Genomic DNA, 18,408 nt, shown 5'->3' with positions numbered 1-18,408 from the left:
TGATATGTGAAGTTGTAATATATTCGATTGTTTATCGGTGATATATATGTAATCCAAGAAATCCAAATCATGCCCCTCGCCCTCCTAGTATCGGTAGGTGATGGTGGTAATCGTCCCAAACGCCGAGAAAAGGGTGGAACCATGTCCTTTCCCCCTTTCCAAAATTGTTTCCTCCCTCCCCGTCATCTTTCATCATGGGGCGAATTGCTTAGCAGCAAGACTCCTCGCAGCCGCAAAGGCCGCAGCAGAGCTCGCAGCCAGCCTCCTCACCACCACGGAGACCCATCTCGGGCTGGGGCTCGGCGGACTATGTCTTGTCAGTACCTGTGCTTACATCTAGATGATAGCATGAGGAAGGGAATAAGCTTACGGGCTGCTGAGTGACGATGCCGTTCTCAACGGGGACCTCCATGGGGGCCTGCTGCTGGGGAGCCTCGGGAGCGGGCATATTGACGGTTGGCTTGTTTTGGAGTGGGTGATAAAGAGAGGGTAGGTGGTTTGTATGTACGAGTCTAGGAAGCCGCGAGAACTTCTATTGTGGTATCGAGAGATGGCGGTTTGAATTAACAACTGGGTCAAGAAGATGGAGGAAGAGGAGAGCTTCCCCCTCCCGCCTTATGTACTCGCCCACCACCATACCTACGTAAGGTAAGGTAGCTAAGTAAAAGCAGCACACCTCAGCAACCAGGAAACTGGCGCCCTCCTCCTGCCCACCCCCCGTTGTTCTCCAAGTGACCCAGTCCAATCCAAGCCAATCCAGCTGAAGCGGTCGGTGGCCGAGGATCCCTAAACCTCGTCGGGGTGGTCTATCCTGACCTATCCTATCCTATCCAAAGCAGACCAACTCACTCGGTTCAGTCACACACACACACACACACACACCCCTCCTCCTCTCCCCTTCCCGGTTTTCGCACTCCCTCCACTGGGCCCCCGGGGCCAAATAAGCGCAGCTCTTCTCATCGGATGCAAAGGCGGCGAACCATGATCGAGAGAGCAGCCCAAAAACACCCAATCATTCGCCCACACGCCGTGGCCGAAGCCCAGTTTTTCTTGTCCCTCTCTTGTAGCTTCGTTGTCGGGCGAAGCAACAGGTCAGGGTCCGGGGCTTGGAGGGGGGCAGAGTAACAGCGAAGGGGAGAAGGGGAAGAGGAGAGTGGGAGAGGGGGGGCGTGTGTGATGCACGTAGGGCAGGCCGGGAATTAGATTGTAGGAACTTTGCAGGAAACGAATTGGGGGCAGGGAAAAAAGTGCCGTACTTCCGTGATGGGATGTCATGACACGGGCACACTGGGCAGCACGGGAAGCTACAACCTTACCACACCTTACCACACCAGCATACTCCGTACTTACATTACCTCACGGCCCATACGAAATAGCAGGGTGGAAGTTACCGGGTGGCCGACCGCCACATTGCGGAGAGTGGGAACACAAGGGAAAAAAAAAACCACGGACCCGGGACGCCTACCAGTACCACAAGTGACAGAAAAAAGCACAACACGGCCACCCCGATTTCCAAGGATCCCCAGCTAGTCACGGTGGTATTCTACGGTACTACGGAGTATATGGGGTAGAATGACGGATGATGGCTTAGGCTCAACTGTCTCTTGCATTGCATTGCAAGGTAATTTACAGAGTGCAGAAAAGACTCCAAAAGAGTCTGATAGTTTGGGACGAGGGTGGGAAAGGGCGCATAGTCATACTCGAATAAGGCTTAGTGACGTCAAAATGGGGAATGGAGCCAACGACAAAAATAGTGTCTGTCGATTGACGGGCCAAAAGAGCAAAAGTTCTCTATCGATTTGGAAAACAAGGGGGGGTCCAGACTCTCGTCGACCTTTCTTTGGACAGTTTGGATTTTGCTTTGGTGCTGAGTTTCGTCCTCAATTCTAAGGAGGGAAATGGCGCTCTTCGCCGTACCCTAGAGTAAGACAGCCTTTTCCCTCTTTCGGCCGTCGCGTAGTTTCTTGTTATTGGGATATAGAGTTTACACCAGAACGGCGCGGTAAGTCAACGCCCCCCTATTGGTAAACCCCGTGAAGGCTGAAGCAGCTGCTTTTCTTCTGTTGGCTTTCTTTGGCCTGAATTATCATAGTCATCAACCAGGAGGGGGGAGAGCAGAAAGCCGAGTCTCCTGGGTATCCCCGGCAAAGGCCACCCGTCGAACCCCTCCCCTCCCTGCCTCTTCCCCCCCAAGCTTGCCCCAAGCATCGTACATGAACGCCAACTTGCCGTGAAGATCAGATATGACGTGGGCAAAGACACCACATCGCCATCGCTTGGACCATTTGCTGCCTCTCTTTCTGTCCGTGTCTCTCTCTCTCTCTCTCTCATCTATCGACCCTCTAGAGCTATTGCAGCTCGTTCAAGGAACGCGTTGAAGTCCTTCACCTGCTTCAGCGTACCCCCCGTGTCACTGTGCGTACAGGCCTGGTCCGTAATTCTAGATATCAAAATCTCGAGGTTCGCCAACTCTGCCGTCTTCTTCTCGGCCGGGCTCAACTCGGGTGCCGCGCGACCGCGCTCCACGGCAAGATCAATGTCATGCATCTGCGAAGATAAGCTCAATTGGTTCTGTGGGCACACACAAACGGGCGGTTAGAAGAGCTCATAAGGCTGAGTTAAGGTGTGGTGTTGCCTTTCGGGCAGGGTGTGACATTACCAGTGCTTCTTCCGTCACCCTCTCGTGCTTAATCCTGACGGCATCTTTCCGGAGCGCCACCTGGTCTCGCTCGGCTCGGATGCGCATGATTTCGTCCCGAAGAGTGATCCTCTCTTTCTGGACACTGCGTACTCGCTTGCGCAAGCTGTGGAGCGTGTCGAGGAGGATGGTCTGGAATTTTGAGTCAGCACGGGTGGCAACCACCAGCCTCGGGATGTGGATCTACCCACATGTTGGAGGAGCCGCGTCCTCAACTCGTCCTGATACGCTTCCAGAGCCCGTTGCTGCACGCGATGCTCCCTCTTGGCGGATGCATCTTGGGCATTACGCACTCCCTCCTTCAGGGTCTCTATGCTAGTTTCGATAATCTCGTCGCACATATGGGTCAACACGTCAACCGTGTTCACACCGCCGCGCCCGGCGAAGGGGATATCCATAGCGAGCACATCAGCTTCGCCGTCGCCGCCTTCAGCCACTTGCACACGTTTGGTGAAGCGCTGCACAGGGATGGATACAGCCTCATCGACCCCGCCTGATCCTGACTTCTTCATGCGCTTCGGTGCGGCTTTGGGTGAGGCGTCCTTCGTTGTGGAAGCCGCCTTGCCTTTGGAGGCCGCCTTTGGTCTGCCTTGCTTCTGCTTCGCTGGGCTCTTTTGAGCTTGTTTCCGTCGCCTCTTCGGCACGGGCTCTTCTTGCTCCTCTTCAGCTATCGTAGAATCTGGTTCGGGGGATGATCTTCGTGGACTTGTGCGCGGTCGTTTTCGACCTAGTTGTTGAGCCGCTTCTTTCGCGCCCACTTCCTCTGCCAAGCTTTCATCGTGATCCTGGTCCTGCTGTAGAACTTCGTCAACGATCGCGTCCAGCTCTGGCCCGAGTATCGACTCGGTTTGAGAGTTATTCGCTGTTGCTCGTTCTAATACGTCGACGGGTGCTTCTGATGCCTCTGCTTCCGCTTCCTCTGGTTCCACTTCACGACGATAAGACAGCTCAGGGGACCTCGTCCTCTCGACAGAGTTTGCTGTCCGGTCCGGAGAGAGCTCGTCCAGGTCCTCATTGGCAGATGCAGCCGAATTACGACTCCCGCGAGAGCCGAGGGTGGACCTGCGAGTGTTGGTCGTGTTCCGCCGTACTTTACGCTCCAAAGGAGACGATATCGGAACTGTCTCCGTCGCTTTTTCGCCCGGAGATAGGGCTTCTTGTAACCTCGCGCTCGACGCGACGGCACTACTTGTTGTGATCCTCCTTCGTCTCCCACTGCCCGGAGCATCCGCAGGACTCTCCTCTACTTCGGTATTGTCTGCTGCCACCCTCCTCGATACTGGTGAAACGAACGACGCCGATGGTGCGGGCCGCGGCGGCGGCAGAGATTCGACAGAGTCTGGGTCGCCGGCTTCGACAACGGCATCGGGGCTCGCTGCTGGCTGCGCGACTGTGGCTTGGGCGGATTCGGTGGAGGTTTCCGCTTGGAGGTCGTAGACATCGGGCTTTCCCGGTGATTTCTGCGTCTGGCTCACATTGTTCGTCTCGATGGTACCAGGTCGCCCTGTTTCGCTGTCTAACCTACGTCGCTTGGCAGATGTGTTCGGGGTCGGTGTCGGTCGCGTCGGCGGCCTCTCGGGGCTAGTTTGGGTTTCGATTTCGGTTGTGAGGTCATCGCCAAAGTCCAATTGGAATGACACATCCTCAATTTGGCCATGTCTTTACACTGAAATTAGACATGAATGCGTGCTAGAGGACGGAACTACTCACCCAGCTCCTCGCATGCGCTGTTGCATGCGCTCCCCTCGGGCTATCGAAGGTCAGTATCTCTTGTTGGTGGGGCTCTGCGACGGAACTCACTGGTCATGGCTGCGGATTATGACGAGTTCGTGAGGGCAAATATACCCCCCAAATGATTTGTGTACAAGAGATGTATCATCGAGGAAGAAGGAGACGTCGATTCGTGACTACTGCGAGTTGAAGCGCATACTTCAACAACTCTAGTCGAATGCAATCGTCGTAGGCAGAGGGGCGGCGCGTCTACTAAAGTACTGGCCAGGCGTGTCGCGCGACCCTTTACACAAGACACCCCTGCAGTTCAACAAGTGGTCCGTGCGTGTTCAACGTCCAAACTTAGAACTCCACGTACGAAGCTCTCCAAGATCCAATGCTTTGTCACTGCTTGAGGATAGAAAGGAAAATCTTAACATTCAAAGGCAGCCAAAAACACATTGGCCTAGTAGTAACTGAGTTCGAGCTCTTCATTTATCAGGAAGAGATTCATGTCTTGATTCACCAGTAAATTAAGGGATGATGAATGCATCGGACTTACTCAACCAATCGCATTGTCAACTACATATAGTACCGCCACTACTTTCTACGGACTCTCCCTTCCCACTCGAAGATATAAGATGCATATCAGGTGTAATAAACAGCAATTTTCTTAGTTCATACCAGCGTACTATTCATAACAGTTTACTGCTTTCCTCATGGCTCTTGCAAGCCAGGCTAAGGAAAGTCTTTGGACTTGATAACCTCTGCACCATTTCAGTAGGATTTGATCATGACACAAGTCGGCAGACTTTCCTAAATACCGGCCTTGCTTACAATCGGACTCCCTTCATAGAAAGTATCCCGTATAAGTTTTGGACTGTCACTCTTGCCTTCTTTCAGACACCATTATACCTGCCCTCGACACCAACATTCCGTCGCACAGTTCCTTCTCGACTGCCATATCCAGACACAGGCAACTCAAAGTATCTCATGAGAAACCAGGATATTTTGCCTGCTTTCAACCTCTTCCAACTTCCAACTCCGCAACTTGACCTTCGACTTACCAATACAATACCGGCCTTCGTCACTTAGACTCGGGCAACAGCAAACTCGCGTCTCAGCTTCCTTGAGTTGATCGTTACTCTCTGGGAGCGTGGAGCCTACCTTCCCATACATCTCACTTACTCTTGCCCAATCTTTCCCCCAGCTCATTTGAAATAATCATCTTCTCGGTCATTGTGAAGACACAATATCACTCATTCTTCTACATTACATCTCCAACCAATACTCCAGGGATATCGAGGGCAGTGTCACACGATTCATTCTATCCTCGTCTAAATAACATCTTCACGATTCAAATCTCTAATCAACATCATCTCTCAGCAAGACTCAGCCAAAATGGCCGACATTGAGATGGCAGATGAGTCCATCATCGAGCTACACCCCTCCTGGGATGCTGCTCTCATAGTCTCTCACAACAATACCCGGAAGAAATTCCTCGTTTCCTCTCACATTCTGAGAGTCGCTTCCAGATACTTCGACTCTCTTCTCGCTTCCAAATTCGAGGAAGGCGCCAAGACTCAGTCCGGATTGAAGCCTGACATCACCTTGCACGATGACAACCCCGAAGCCATGGAGATGATCCTCTCTATTCTACACTACAAGTACCAGGACAAGTGGTACACTCTGAGTGCCAGGATGGTTTCCGTCGTCGCTATGCACTGCGACAAGTACGACTGTGCTGCGTCTCTCAGACCGTGGGTCAACCAGTGGCTCGCTAACTTTGGACAGGTGGAGCGTGGGGACGTTGGCTACCTCCTAGTCGCGACTGCCTCCCTTGGCGAGGCGGCCAAATTCCAGAAGATGTCCAAGGCTGCTGTCTTGCAGCTTCCGATGAACTTTGACTTCAAAGCCTGGTCGGAGGATGAGGTCCTGTCTGCTTTGCCGGACGGTGTCATTCGTGAGTCTGCTGCAACGATGAGGTTCCAGAGACACTTTTGACTAACGTGTACCAGGCAACATTATTCGCAAGATGAAGGCGGTTCAGCGACGTCTCTACTCTCTTCTGCAGGAGACCATCATCGACCTTGATCAGAACCAATCCGAGATTGGCCTCATGGACACTTCCCGCTGCAGCAAGTGCCTCCGCATCTACAAGAGACACCAAAACACCCATTGCCCCAAATGCCCGCCTCTCAGTGGCCAACATCCTGGAGTGGGTGATTTTCCGGTCGTCTGCTCCTCCGAGACACGCGTAGCTGAGTGCACGCGCATGTTCACCAAGTTGCAGCTGTACCCCAACGAGAAGGCATGGCGTGAAGGTACCGTTGCCGAGATTGCTCACCGGTTCAACATAATTAGGGAGACGAGCACTCACCGGTGTGACTTTGACCAGAGATGCCCCCTGAAGAAGCGATTGGTCGAGTTGGACGACGCGGTGGTCGAGGTGATTGATGGCATCCGGGGTTGGAAGCTGAAGCCTCTTGCCGCGGATGATGCTACTGCCAATGCTGACTGCGAGGACAAGGCCATCAAGGAGTTGAAATGCGAAGGCCTGTAGAGTGGAAAGATAATTTTGGGGAATCTTGGGCGGCAAATTGGTTGGTCGGTGATTTTGGTTTTCATGACATGGCCTCATCTAGGCCATAAAAGCGTTTTGATTTCTGAGCATTTTTAAGATCAGTTCAGAAGCAATCATTCATAGAAACAACCCCAGCGATATTTTAGGCTTATAGATTGGTATCGAGCCTCCTGAGCTTCCACGTTGTTCGACATGTATATGAAATTGTTCGAAACATCTGCGCTGACAGAAGCAAGCAAATACTCAATGAAAGCATACGCGTTGGGGTGCTCAAGGGGCTTGCTGTCATATTCGACCTTGAAGGAAACCTTTCCAGTCAACGAATCACGCTGTCTTGCTCATTCAGGATTCAGGCAACGGGTCTTTTCCTCGATACCGGACAGATACGCTAGGCAGGTCTTGCCTATTCAAACATGGTGCTGGTGGTTGCCATCGGGACGGACATCTCAAAGGAAAGCACGAAACAGAGCACCGGTTGCTGTTAAAGCTTTGCATATGACATGCAAATTTTTCTCCTTCGCTCTCTGTTTAAGTCTCCTTGTTCTCTCTGCCTCGTCTTACCAATCCATCCACCCTCCCAACATCTGCTATTCTGCACCACTCTATTGATTCATCGAAACTGCCACGACCACTTCTGCTGCGTTGCCGCTCGAGTATCACTATGGACGGTGACGATCAACCATCCGAGAAGATTATCAACGACATGCAATCAACGAGGATCGAGGCCCGGGCAGACTTTGAGCAGCAACAACTCCACGAAGAACAGCCTGTGGGGAGTGTTCCTCAGCTCCCAGACGTCTAGCAGTCGCCGCAAAAAGGGACTTCTGGTTCTCTGAGACCCTACACTAGGCATTCTGAAGTTATTCTCTCCGATGGAGACTTATACGTCATTCTTCTCGCTTCTCGGAACACAATGCTCGCCGGCTTCCGCGTATCCTCCCAAATCTGTCGGGTCGCCTCGACGATCTTTGCGAAGTTGATCGATGCAGAGTTTAGCATGCAAGATGAGTGCAAGGTCATCTTCTTCCATCTCTCCCCTGGGCAACCGAGGATCCACAGCCGCGCCCTTCGATGCATACTTTCAGTCTTGCATCACACCAACATTGATCAGTACAAGACACTCGATGTCGAAGAGCTTCTACGAGTCTCGGAAACCAGCGTCTTCTTGAAGTGCAACAACGCGCTCGCGCCTTGGATTGGTATATGGTGTCCAAAAGCCCTCCAGACCATCATCGATAGCGGACAGCCATCCGTTGTGGACCTTGGAATGCTTTTGAAGTCAGCGGACAATTTTGAGGCTCAAGACGAACTCGCCAAGCTGAGGCAGTATGCTGTTTGCAACCTTTCGTTGAGGTTCCAAGACATCTGGGCAGAAAACCTACCGCTCATAAATTTACATGAGTGCAAATCTCTCGGTAAGAGTTGACGGAGTTACACTCTCGCTGGTCCCCCTCATCTCTCCCCCGTTTCTGCGCTTTCCTGCGCTTTCCCGAGCCACGGCAACTCGATAGAAGCTAGTATGCATCGAACACGTTAAGCTGACACGATCCAACTTTAGATGGGCTCAAGGATGATATCAACAACCGCCTGGTACGAGCTTTCGCTCACATTTGGTCTCTCGAGGGCCCCCTGAGCACCCATAGCGAAGGATATCTCACCGCCAAACGGCTCTGTCTCAGCTGCGGACGGCAACACCCGTCCGACGCCAAGTTATGCCACTCGTGTCGCAACTGGACACTGCACAATGATGTCTGTACGAAAAGCTCTCGTATCGGAGAGTACTTCAAGCTTCTCGCGCGCCAGACGCTGTGGCCCTTCAATATTATAGGACAGGAAGACACCACTCTCTCGGTGATTGCTCAGCGCGTCAAAAAGTTGACGAGCAACAAACCGCATAGTTGCAGTGGTGGTCTGGAATGCCCCCTAATTGTCCACCTTCACGCTCTACAAGGCCATTTGAAGCGGATCGTGGACGATTGTGCTTGGAGCAGCACGTCGGAAACCCAGCAGAGGCAGGAACATGTGGCCATAACCGATCCCAGGAAGATCAGCACGGTGGAGGGTGGCGGTGCTATGGCGGAGGTGGTGGTCGAGGATCTTGATGAGGACTAGGTTGGAGACACGAAGGCCAGTTTGATAGGGACAGCGAGCATGCAGACAGAGGTTTGACTTGGAGCGAAAATTGGCATTTTTCTTGTTGGAAACAGAGCTTTGGGTATTCCCTAACGCCACAAATGAAGACCGTTACGTTTTATTGGCGGACACCTTGTCCGAAAGTTTGGCACAAACGCCTGAGCCCATACACCTATCCGTGAAAACCGTACAACTACCTATGCCTCATGACTCAGAGTTCATCAGTGGGAACCCATTCCATCTTGCTGTCAACAAACTTATGGCTAAAGAACAGCGTTAGTAAACAATGGGTTACAGTGGATGTGACTGTTTGATGACTTACTTCTTGAATTCCTGATTCGTCAAGGCCTTCTCTCCATACTCGGAGATGAGCATCTCCTTGTACTTGTAGGGGATCTTGGCCTTGACACCCTCAAAAGTGGTATCAAGCAAAGGATACAGGGACGTATCACGGAACTCGTGGCCATTCTTAGTCGCCAACACGCCATCACCCTCAGGATGATCCTCAACATAGCGAACGGCAGTGATATCGATAAACAGCCCATTCTCCATATCGATCCAGCGGGCATCAATGACGTTGTTCTCGTCAAAGCTGTCCTGTCCGCGGCGGATGTAATTGGGGTTCACCTCGAGCTGGAAGAAGCGGCCTTCCGGGACGGACGGGTACTTGTAGTACCAGGTGGTCATGTTGTAGTAGGCGGCGAGGAAGTTGATGCCGTTCTCGGTGACTTGCACGTCGGCGTCGGCGTCCCAGGGGAGCGTCTGCTTGTTCCACCACCAGCCGAGGAGGGAGCCGTGCATGAGCCAGGTCTGGATGCCGAGGTCGCGGAGGGTGGAGAGGTAGGTTTGGATGAGGACCTGGACTGCTTCGCGCTGGGCTGTTGTGTTGAGGGGTTTTGTGGCGAAGCGGGCGTCGTAGTGGATTGAGAAGCTGGTGTGGGGGTTAGTACGGCTTATGTGAGCATAAGTTGATGGTGAAGGTGTTGGTGATCATGGTGAGATGGTTTATTAGAGTTTCGGGAAGACGCTTGGTCTCGTCTCTCATCTCATCCCATCCCAAATCTCATCGTCGCAAAGATGTCGAACAAAGGCCGTGAATTTCTGAATGGGACGCATCTGATAGACTTACTCTGCTTCTTGAAAGTACTTGGGAGCCTTGCCCCGCGACTCCTTGAGCTCTTCTACTTCGGTGGTTGAGGTTGAGGCTGAAGTCTTGTCTTGGATTGGTGTGGCTTGCGCGACGGTGAGACCAACGACGATCGTCGAAAGGAGGCGTCCGATTTGCATCTTGGCTGATTTTCCCCCGTTTGATACGGCTGATATCGACTTTTGAAGCTCAAAAGTTGTATGAGTTCGGCTTTGTGTAGAATTTGAGAAATTATGATTTTTCGAATCTCTGGAAGTTGCGGTTGTTTAATCCCTTCTCTCTTCCTGCTCGTCTGGGCAAAACGTCATCGAAAGGTTGCGGTGCGGCGGTAAGCAGGCAGGTTGAACAGGGAGCAAGAGCGCTTGGTTCCTTCTTCCCCCAGTTCCTGCAGTATGAGTATGCGGCGAGTTATCGTAAGTCGGCAAGAGGTAATTAGTAAGAACCGTTTGGACTTCTTTGAGAGCGATGTTCAAGCCAAGGAAAACTTTGATAAAGCAAGCTCGACAGATGCAGTCCAGTCACTTCTCTCACATAAGAAACACCTTGAAAGGCGAGGGGGGGGGGGGGGGACTGCACTGGTTTTATCTACCTCCACCTATACCAATGGAGATACATGCATTCCTTCCCTATTTCCCCCCATCATCCCGTAGTGTAGTGTACGTACGACCCAATCCGCCGAAGAACCCGATGCGTGCTCCCGGTTACCCATCCATCGACGGGGCGAGAGAGAGAGAGAGAGAGGGGGCAAGGGCGCCAGACCGGGGGGTGTGTGTTCAGTTCCAAGGGCCAAACCAACAGGTTAGGTGGTTAGCAAAGGAAAAGCACGCGTAAGACCCCCCAAAAACCTGATGTGATCAACAAGCTTAGCCTCTCCGGATTTGAACGCATGTTGCAAGCCCCCAACGGCGCGGGCGGTATTGCGGCAGAGACTCTCTCAAAAACCCATGTTCCCTTCCCAGTTCACCCCACATGTACCTACGTACGCGCCGGCACTGCGACAACCGCGCAAACGGCCGGACCAACACATAAGCCACTGACCGTCCTACGGGCAACAGCATAGCAAAGCAGATGGGAAGCATCAGCCATGGGCGTTTGGTGGGCCGACTTACCCGCCATTGATGGCCCGGGGTGAGCTTGCGCCGCCTTAGAGAGGGCCGAAATAGTGTATTCACCCAGGGCCCAGGCATGGGTGTGGGATGTATCCTTTGACGGTAGCAGTGTCTCTGTTGGTGCTTTTTTCTTTCTTTTTTCGGCTGGGCCGCGTCATATGGTGACCTCCCACGGTGCCGTTGGCGCTGCCGTGTGTCCCGCACCTCTCCCGCGCTAAAGATATCGTGGGCGAACCGGCATTGGGTGGCCCTTGCATATGGTAGGGTTGCTTTTTTGGAATGGGAAAATGGGCAACATACCTATGCAGCATTGTTGCCCGCCCACATCCCGAGGGAACCCCACGCAGCGTTGACAATGTGCTTACGACGTCTTTCTTAATTACTGTTTGCTGCGCGCGGCGCAATGCTGTGGAATTTTAATGAGGCTCAAGGGGCCCCAAGGGGGATGTCGCTCCGATTGCCTTTTGGCTTCGATCTTTGTCCCCATTTGGCCCATTTAGGGGACCGCTGGAAATTTGGACATGATGGGATGGGGCTTGTTGTTTTGCGCTCGGGTGGCCGCGTTTGTTGTCTCCTCGGCGCCGGAAGCCGTCCGTCTTGGTTTGTGATTGCAGAGTCCCATTCAACGCGGTGAGATGCGTGGCCTGGTCATTGCATTTCATTCCATACCGACAGGTGATATGTGGGATCTCGGTAGTGTCGTGGCCGATCCATATCCTACAATTTTGGCCAAGGCTCGAGAATGAATTTTGAGGGTAACTTATTCCAGACTTTGAGCTGAGCCTCCTGATTTACTTGCGAATATTAACCACAGGTATCCTCGTGGATACAGATGATGGTACAAAAGACTAGTCCTCAGAAATTAAGCTTGTCAGTAGAGGATGGCTGGCTCACTATTTCCCGAGATACGATATAGATATAACCTTGGTCGATATCAGAAAACCGCCATCGGTTGCACCGAGTGTAAAGGATGGTAATATCAAAGTTCATGCTCAAAGTCACCTCGGGCCATACCGAAGTTGCGGTACTGACATACAGGTCAAATAATGTGGAGAAAATGCGATTGTCGACTTCTTGTCTGTTAGCAACCTTACCCAGCTTCATCATCGTAGCTTCTGATTTGGCAGTTGGACACGCCAGTTCGAAATCTTGGCCTCCGCGGCCGATCCGTTGACGGCTAGCGCCGTGAACAGCTACGCAACCCGGTCGGCCTAAGAAAGCACGGCCAGCCAGACTTTGTACGTAGTACGAGTATCCGTAGACCGGCGCGGAAGCAAGCGAGACAAGGACCCCCGCCAAAACAACAGCGCCGAGCCTGTGCACTGACGACTCTGCAATACAACACCATCCTGCTAGATGGAGTAGATCGACTCTGCGGGAAGAGGACTCCGCTTCGCGCTACCATATAGACCGACCCAAGCCAGCGGGTAAGGCAGGCACAAAATGGCAGCCTCCAACTTTGTCACCAGGCAGTACGCCTATGAAGCCTTTGTCGAAAGCTGCGGTGCAATCCTCTTCGACTCGCCCAGAAACCCAGCAAGGGTCTGCCTGCTCCGTTACCTGGCCACAAATGAATGGCTTCTGGCCAAGGGCAGACGCAATTGCGGCGAGTCGAGGCACGAGGCAGCCTTGCGGGAGGTGCTGGAGGAGACGGGCTTCCGCTGCCGACTTCTGCCTGTTGATATGGCCACGCGGGCGCCGGCACCGGATGACGATGCGAATGCTCCCGATCAAGCAGCCGCGCGTCGAGGAATCACGGAGCCGTTTATGCTGACTATGCGAGGACTTGATGGAGGGGCTGGAGTGAAACTCATTTGGTGGTATGTTGCGACTCTCGAGGAGGGAGCAGCGGTAGAGACGGCTGGCGGGGAGACTCAGTTTAGTGCGAGCTTCTTTGGTCTTGATGAAGCTGCTCAAAAGCTCACTTTTGAGGACGACCGAGACGTTCTGAGGAAGGCCATCCAACTCGTCAGAAAGACCACTCTTGGGTCATAGACAGCCAAATTCGGTCAACGATCACCTTCTACCTAGCTCATGCTCCCCGCTTCCAATGAAGATGCATTTCTCAATTGGGCCTGGGCTTTGCAATACGCGCAGCTGCGCAGGTAATGTCGGGGCAATATCCACCCTTTTCTTCAATGGCGCTATCCCTCAAGGTGGGGGTTACATAAGCGACCCTGTGATACATGAGCCAATAGTAACGCTTCCTGACAGGACAACGTGGCTGGGGGCCTTGGGGCTGTCGTCACCTTCCCCCAGCACGGATAAGACTCAGGCTCGAGCTGATAAGGCCAGCTGGTGCAGGTGCAGCTGGGGGGCGCAACTGCGTGACTGCCCGCGCGGCGTAAGAGCTGAATCTGTAAACTGGCAGGAGGGAACCTCGAGCTTCGTTATCCGTAACCTTCCCGCACTTCAACTTTGGAAATAGCTTCAATCCCCGACTGTTCGCTTCAGTCGCTTGTTACACCTTTTTACCCTCCTGATCGCCGAGCTTCGTTTCGGACGGATCCGGCCTCTCTAACGGAGCTTCATCCGATTCTATTCTCTCCCTACCGCCGTGGGCAGCTCGCCGGCCTTCGTGTGATGTGAAACGGAGCTGCCGTTCCCTTTCCCGTCCGTTCTTGTTTGCGTGTCGCAATCGCATTCCCCGAGTCCTTCCCACCAACCACATCACAACTCATCTACACACCGGAATACGCTGGAAGCTCGACTTCCCATCCGGCACCATGACTGCGTGGAACGTACGTGCTGCGTCCAACTAGATACGTGATTCCCGAGGCTGCCCGCTAACTAGCTTGGCCAGGTATTCCGTTTCATGGGAGACATCTCGCATCTCCTCTCGAAATGCATCCTCATGTTCGCGATACATCGCAACAGGAGTGCTGAAGGTACGCTACCCGAGATTCCAACATGAATGCATGTCACTGATAACGTTTGCGCAGGTGTCTCCCTCATCACCCAGGGCCTGTACGCCTTGGTCTTCTGCACGCGCTACCTCGACATCTTCTCCGAACAATCAGCATGGAACTTCATCTTCAAGATATTTTACATTTCGTCATCCTTCTACATCATCGGGGCCATGCAGTGGATCTTCCCCCGCACCAGGGAGCGCGAGCTCTCCTGGAAGGTCGGCGCCGGCGTCTTCGGCGTCTCGCTCGTCTTGTCTCCCTTTGCCATGCTTATCTTTGAGGGCTACTGGAGCTTCCGCGTCGTAAGTCTCACCTCGCACGGAATCCGGTCAAGCTGGCCACACAGCTGCTAACGTTCGCCAACAGTGGCTTTGGGACTTTAGCCAGATCCTCGAATCCATCTGCGTCCTGCCTCAGCTGCTCCTGCTCCGCCAGACCACCGTACCGACCGTCATCGACTCCTTCTACCTCGTCACTCTTGGCTCATACCGTGGATTATACCTGATTGGATGGATCACGCGTGAGCTCGACATCAACGACAAGGCGCCGAACAAGGTCTCGGTCATCTTCGGCATCGTCCAGACGGCCCTGTATGTCGACTTTGCCTGGGTATACTACACTCGCCAGCGCGTCAAGCTCCGCAACGGTGGCATTGTTGATGCCGACGACCTGCGTAGGGGCTGGTTGCTCAACAGAATCTTTGGAAAGCGCCTTGATGCCCACTCTGACGATGAGGAGAGCGCCCCAGCTCTTGGCGACGACGATGGCCAGGGACGCCGCGGTGGTGGCCGCCCCAAGTGGGGTGCCCGTGGCATCTCAGTCAGCGCAGATGAAGGTGTTCTGGATACCGATCGGGACAACCAGCGCCGGGATGAGGAGCTCGAGGAGGGTGTCATTGACCCCGATGCCAAGATGCAGGATCCCGATGAGCTCGCCCGTGTGCTGGATGACGATGACGACGATACGAACAAGGCGTCTGGAAGCAATGGCACACCCGCCGGGATTGACAACGGTTCTGAGTGGCGCAACTAGCCCTCGGGTCACATACCTGTCCCGTTGCTCGAGCCTGGCGGTCTGAATATCTACGTCCCTCGACTAGCTGCGTCCTGTGAGGGCTCGGCTTCAGACACTCACGCCTCAGAGAAGACTCTTTGGCGCTGAATGGATGGATGCGAGGAAACGAGTACATGAGACGTCGTGCTAGCGGAAGTATTTGTAGTAAACAGCGTATGAGGCCACAAAGAGATGGTCTTTAAAGCGGAGTTTTGGACATGGTTCTCTTTTGAGGGTATGAAAATTGTTGTACGTTTTACGAGAGAATCAATACACAGTTCATGGTGTATGCAGTTCCCATCGATCGTTTCCTGTACTGGCAGCATCATCTATAGTCTGCACCTGGTGCCGCTGCGTGTATCCACGGCGATCCAGACACAGTGGTCCAAACTACTGGACACTACTAATGAGCTTATCCAAGTGTGTGCCCTGATCGCAGACATACACGCCTTCTCCTCGAGCTGCCGCTGATCTGAAATCATAGGCTTGCTGTGCCTTCCGGACGCCTCCTATCTGGCAGATCAAGTATCGCAGATTCGGGAGCTCCTCGTAAAAAAACAACAAAAAAACTCCTCCAATATCAGTGCTTCCCTCTCCAAATTCGCTCCAAATACAGCCAAATACACAACGCTTCGCCAATGTCAGGGTCGCGCGCTGTATCGAACACAAGGTCTCCTCCCTCGAGATAGTCATTACACCAGAGCCAAAGCAATCAGTGGTCCATTTTGGGGGCACCCAAATACGCTGTCTCTGAATTGACGACTCCTGATGGTGAGGGAGGCCTCCAAAACCAAACGCTCCAAATCGCTTCGCAAAAACACGGATCCTTCGTTTCATTACACGAGAATGAAAACATCGACACGAACATTACTCCCCCTAGATTCGACCGAGAAAATCGACCGACTTGACGTGATTAACCGGTGGTGGCCGTCGCAACCGCAGTTGTAGTCGCGTTGGCGCCAATGACATCGTCAATGTTCCCGCCAAACGTCCGAATCTGCTCCACGCTCGTCAAGCCGGCCCACGCACCCGAAAGCACGGCGCTATCGACATCGAACCCGCCAGACGAGGCAGTCTGGTTGATCCCCGTGGCGTTCTGCAAATGACAGAACTGCGCCGTGCCCTTGACGAGCGCGACGCCGACGCAGATACCGCCGCCGTCAAGGAATACGTCGTCGCCAACGGCATCGCTGTAGCCCTGGTTGTACTGGGCGCAGAGCGTCATGCAGGTGAGCATGTCCGGGACGGTCATGACGAGGATGTCGCGGAGGAACGGGTTGAACCCCTGGCGCATCGGGTAGTACGTGTTGCAGAGGACGTCAAAGGACATGACCTCGTCGTTGTTGAAGCGGATGGGGGAGCCGGAGGCGTCGTAGGGGGTTACCGTCGTGTTCACGCCCGCAGTAGGTTGCGGGCAGTACGGGTTGATCGGGGCGGGCGAGGGTACGCCGAGGAGTTGGATTACGGTTTTTGGTTCGTTTTCGTCGTCGGAGGGGCTGAATTTCGCAAAGAGGGAGGACGCTTTCCGTCAGCCTTCGAGGCTGTCATGACGAAGACGGGGGAAGAGGAGGAGGAGAGACAAAGAGTTGGCAGGAAGAATGGGTGGAAAGGTAAGGTAGGTAGGTAGATAGTAAGCTCTTTCGTCAGACGTACCGGTTAGCCAAACCCAACGCCAGACCCACGGCGATGGCGACGCCGACGATGATGACTCCCAGTGCGACTGCGGCCCAGAACCGCAGCACGGTCAGGCCTAAGATTGTCTTTCTCGGGTGCTGCTGTGGCCCCCTCCCGCCGATACCCTCAAACCTCTGTCTCCATGTCGCCAAAGTGCCGCCCTGTTGCCGTTCGGGGTCGGCAGGCGCCAGAGCCGGAGCCGGGACGCGATGGTGGAGGTGGTGGTGGTGGTGGCTTTGTCCTCGTGCGGGCGCCGGGGCCGGGGCGACGACAGGCGCCTCGGAGCTGATTCTCGACTCTGGATACGGCGGTGAGGCATCGGGTATGTCGTCCCCTCGGAGGTGGGCGCCTGGCGGGTAGGATGTGAAGGACTCGATCTGCTGTATCCTGGGAGAGGAATCTATGGGCGATTGAGCCTCATGGCTTGGGAGTGGTGGTGATTGTTGGTGTTGCGGTTGTGATGGTACGGAATTCGGGTCGACGGTCACGGTCCCGGGTTGTCGCCGTTCGTGGACCGGGATGATGAACTTGTGCTTCTCCTCCTCCATCTTGACATTGCAGGCCCGCCGCGCGGCGGGCGGCGGGGATACGTTTGAAAGATTGGGGGAATAACGCAGAAATCGTCCTTTGGTACCGCTCGTTCCTGGGTTCCTCTAGATGTATCTCGTGTGCCTGTGATGTTTCTTCCCGTTCGACCAAAAGAAGCACCTCACAGTTGCTGGCGCATGCAGGGGCCCGTGTGTAGGATTCGAGGTACCTCCCGTCTCTGCAGGTCCTCGAGGCCCTTCTTTCGTCTTCCTAGGCGGCGTTGGGGACGGAGGAAAAAGTTGGGTGTAGGAGCTATGGTAGGGCAGAGAGAAGGTCGTTTCTCGATCGGCGGCCCGTCACTTTGGTGTATCCGTCGCCTGTAGGTAGGCAAAAACGAAATTGAAAAAGGATAAGCCTGGATGAAGGTAGATGAGGCAGCCGGAAAATGGGAAAACCCAGGATTGGAAAACAGCCCGTCAGGCAAAGATACGTGGGGGGGGGGGCCAAGGAATTGAGGGCCGGTAGTCTTCGCAGGCGTAAGAGTAGCTAGCAGCCGGGTTCCCTTGAGGCAATGAATCCGTAAGAAAAAGGGGATACAACGTGGAGTCTGGAGATGGTGTGCTGTTGTTGGTCGTCCTTCACCAGTTTCTTCTCCCAGGGTCGCAGAGTCTTGAAGAAAGGTCGTCCTTGCCAAGTTCCCAAAGCTTTGCTCTTGGATATAAACGCTCCAATGGAAGTTCCTTTCTGCTTTCTTGACTGTGCTTTTTAGACCGAAAGTGCCAAAGAGCGGGCACTGGCAGCTCAGCTCTTGCGATGGGGACGTGGAGGGGGATATTATGGAAGGAGTTGGTTAAAAAGCCGGG

At 53.8% G+C, this 18,408-nt stretch overlaps 8 protein-coding genes across 8 annotated transcripts; 5 read left to right on the top strand and 3 right to left on the bottom strand.

Moving 5' to 3' along the window:
• BDP81DRAFT_429105 (uncharacterized protein) lies at positions 1 to 458 on the top strand (the record flags this gene model as incomplete). The annotated part of the gene is made up of 1 exon (XM_060590486.1): positions 1 to 458. A coding segment is annotated over exon 1 (311 nt), but the record flags the coding sequence as incomplete, so codon positions are not given.
• A 1,813-nt stretch (positions 459 to 2,271) lies between these two features.
• On the bottom strand, positions 2,272 to 4,732 carry BDP81DRAFT_429100 (uncharacterized protein). The gene is made up of 5 exons (XM_060590485.1): positions 4,499 to 4,732; positions 4,409 to 4,448; positions 2,890 to 4,357; positions 2,660 to 2,830; positions 2,272 to 2,571 (listed from the first exon to the last, which is right to left on the bottom strand). The coding sequence occupies exons 1-5, from the start codon at positions 4,503 to 4,505 to the stop codon at positions 2,332 to 2,334; spliced, it is 1,926 nt and encodes a 641-aa protein (XP_060444744.1). The 5' UTR covers positions 4,506 to 4,732; the 3' UTR covers positions 2,272 to 2,331.
• Positions 4,733 to 5,809: 1,077 nt separating this feature from the next.
• On the top strand, positions 5,810 to 6,971 carry BDP81DRAFT_461479 (uncharacterized protein; the record flags this gene model as incomplete). Its single annotated transcript, XM_060593778.1, has 2 exons — positions 5,810 to 6,364; positions 6,483 to 6,971. The coding sequence occupies 2 exons, from the start codon at positions 5,810 to 5,812 to the stop codon at positions 6,969 to 6,971; spliced, it is 1,044 nt and encodes a 347-aa protein (XP_060444743.1).
• An 859-nt stretch (positions 6,972 to 7,830) lies between these two features.
• Positions 7,831 to 9,104, top strand: BDP81DRAFT_321096 (uncharacterized protein; the record flags this gene model as incomplete). Its single annotated transcript, XM_060584584.1, has 2 exons — positions 7,831 to 8,407; positions 8,551 to 9,104. Coding segments are annotated over 2 exons (1,131 nt in total), but the record flags the coding sequence as incomplete, so codon positions are not given.
• Positions 9,105 to 9,156: 52 nt separating this feature from the next.
• On the bottom strand, positions 9,157 to 10,831 carry BDP81DRAFT_429098 (LicD family-domain-containing protein). Its single transcript, XM_060590484.1, has 3 exons — positions 10,255 to 10,831; positions 9,448 to 10,056; positions 9,157 to 9,388 (listed from the first exon to the last, which is right to left on the bottom strand). Exons 1-3 carry the CDS (start codon positions 10,410 to 10,412, stop codon positions 9,337 to 9,339), a joined length of 819 nt encoding a protein of 272 aa, XP_060444741.1. The 5' UTR covers positions 10,413 to 10,831; the 3' UTR covers positions 9,157 to 9,336.
• Positions 10,832 to 12,371: 1,540 nt separating this feature from the next.
• Positions 12,372 to 13,534, top strand: BDP81DRAFT_429097 (NUDIX hydrolase domain-like protein). Its single transcript, XM_060590483.1, has one exon. It carries the CDS (start codon positions 12,825 to 12,827, stop codon positions 13,374 to 13,376), a length of 552 nt encoding a protein of 183 aa, XP_060444740.1. The 5' UTR covers positions 12,372 to 12,824; the 3' UTR covers positions 13,377 to 13,534.
• Positions 13,535 to 14,107: 573 nt separating this feature from the next.
• Positions 14,108 to 15,322, top strand: BDP81DRAFT_461477 (ER lumen protein retaining receptor; the record flags this gene model as incomplete). Its single annotated transcript, XM_060593777.1, has 4 exons — positions 14,108 to 14,122; positions 14,185 to 14,269; positions 14,324 to 14,592; positions 14,657 to 15,322. The coding sequence occupies 4 exons, from the start codon at positions 14,108 to 14,110 to the stop codon at positions 15,320 to 15,322; spliced, it is 1,035 nt and encodes a 344-aa protein (XP_060444739.1).
• Positions 15,323 to 16,283: 961 nt separating this feature from the next.
• Positions 16,284 to 17,565, bottom strand: BDP81DRAFT_291352 (uncharacterized protein; the record flags this gene model as incomplete). Its single annotated transcript, XM_060583068.1, has 2 exons — positions 16,284 to 16,839; positions 16,997 to 17,565. Coding segments are annotated over 2 exons (1,125 nt in total), but the record flags the coding sequence as incomplete, so codon positions are not given.
• Between the last annotated feature and the right edge of the window lie 843 nt (positions 17,566 to 18,408).

Source organism: Colletotrichum phormii (assembly GCF_030913505.1).
Source record: "Colletotrichum phormii strain CBS 102054 chromosome Unknown BDP81scaffold_11, whole genome shotgun sequence".
Taxonomy (NCBI): Eukaryota; Fungi; Ascomycota; class Sordariomycetes; order Glomerellales; family Glomerellaceae; genus Colletotrichum; species Colletotrichum phormii.
This window is presented reverse-complemented; position numbering and strand designations above follow the sequence as displayed.

Excerpts from the sequence above, each read along its gene's own strand:
- BDP81DRAFT_429100 (XM_060590485.1), bottom strand. Across the intron at positions 4,358-4,408 it reads CAGCGCATGCGAGGAGCTGG|ACATGGCCAAATTGAGGATG; the intron begins GTGAGTAGTTCC and ends TTCAGTGTAAAG. Across the intron at positions 2,831-2,889 it reads GGACGCGGCTCCTCCAACAT|ACCATCCTCCTCGACACGCT; the intron begins GTGGGTAGATCC and ends TCAAAATTCCAG.
- BDP81DRAFT_429098 (XM_060590484.1), bottom strand. The coding sequence starts at position 10,412 with ATGCAAATCGGACGCCTCCTTTCGACGATCGTCGTTGGTCTCACCGTC. Across the intron at positions 10,057-10,254 it reads AAGTACTTTCAAGAAGCAGA|CTTCTCAATCCACTACGACG; the intron begins GTAAGTCTATCA and ends CCCCCACACCAG. Across the intron at positions 9,389-9,447 it reads ACGAATCAGGAATTCAAGAA|CCATAAGTTTGTTGACAGCA; the intron begins GTAAGTCATCAA and ends GCTGTTCTTTAG.
- BDP81DRAFT_429097 (XM_060590483.1), top strand. The coding sequence starts at position 12,825 with ATGGCAGCCTCCAACTTTGTCACCAGGCAGTACGCCTATGAAGCCTTT.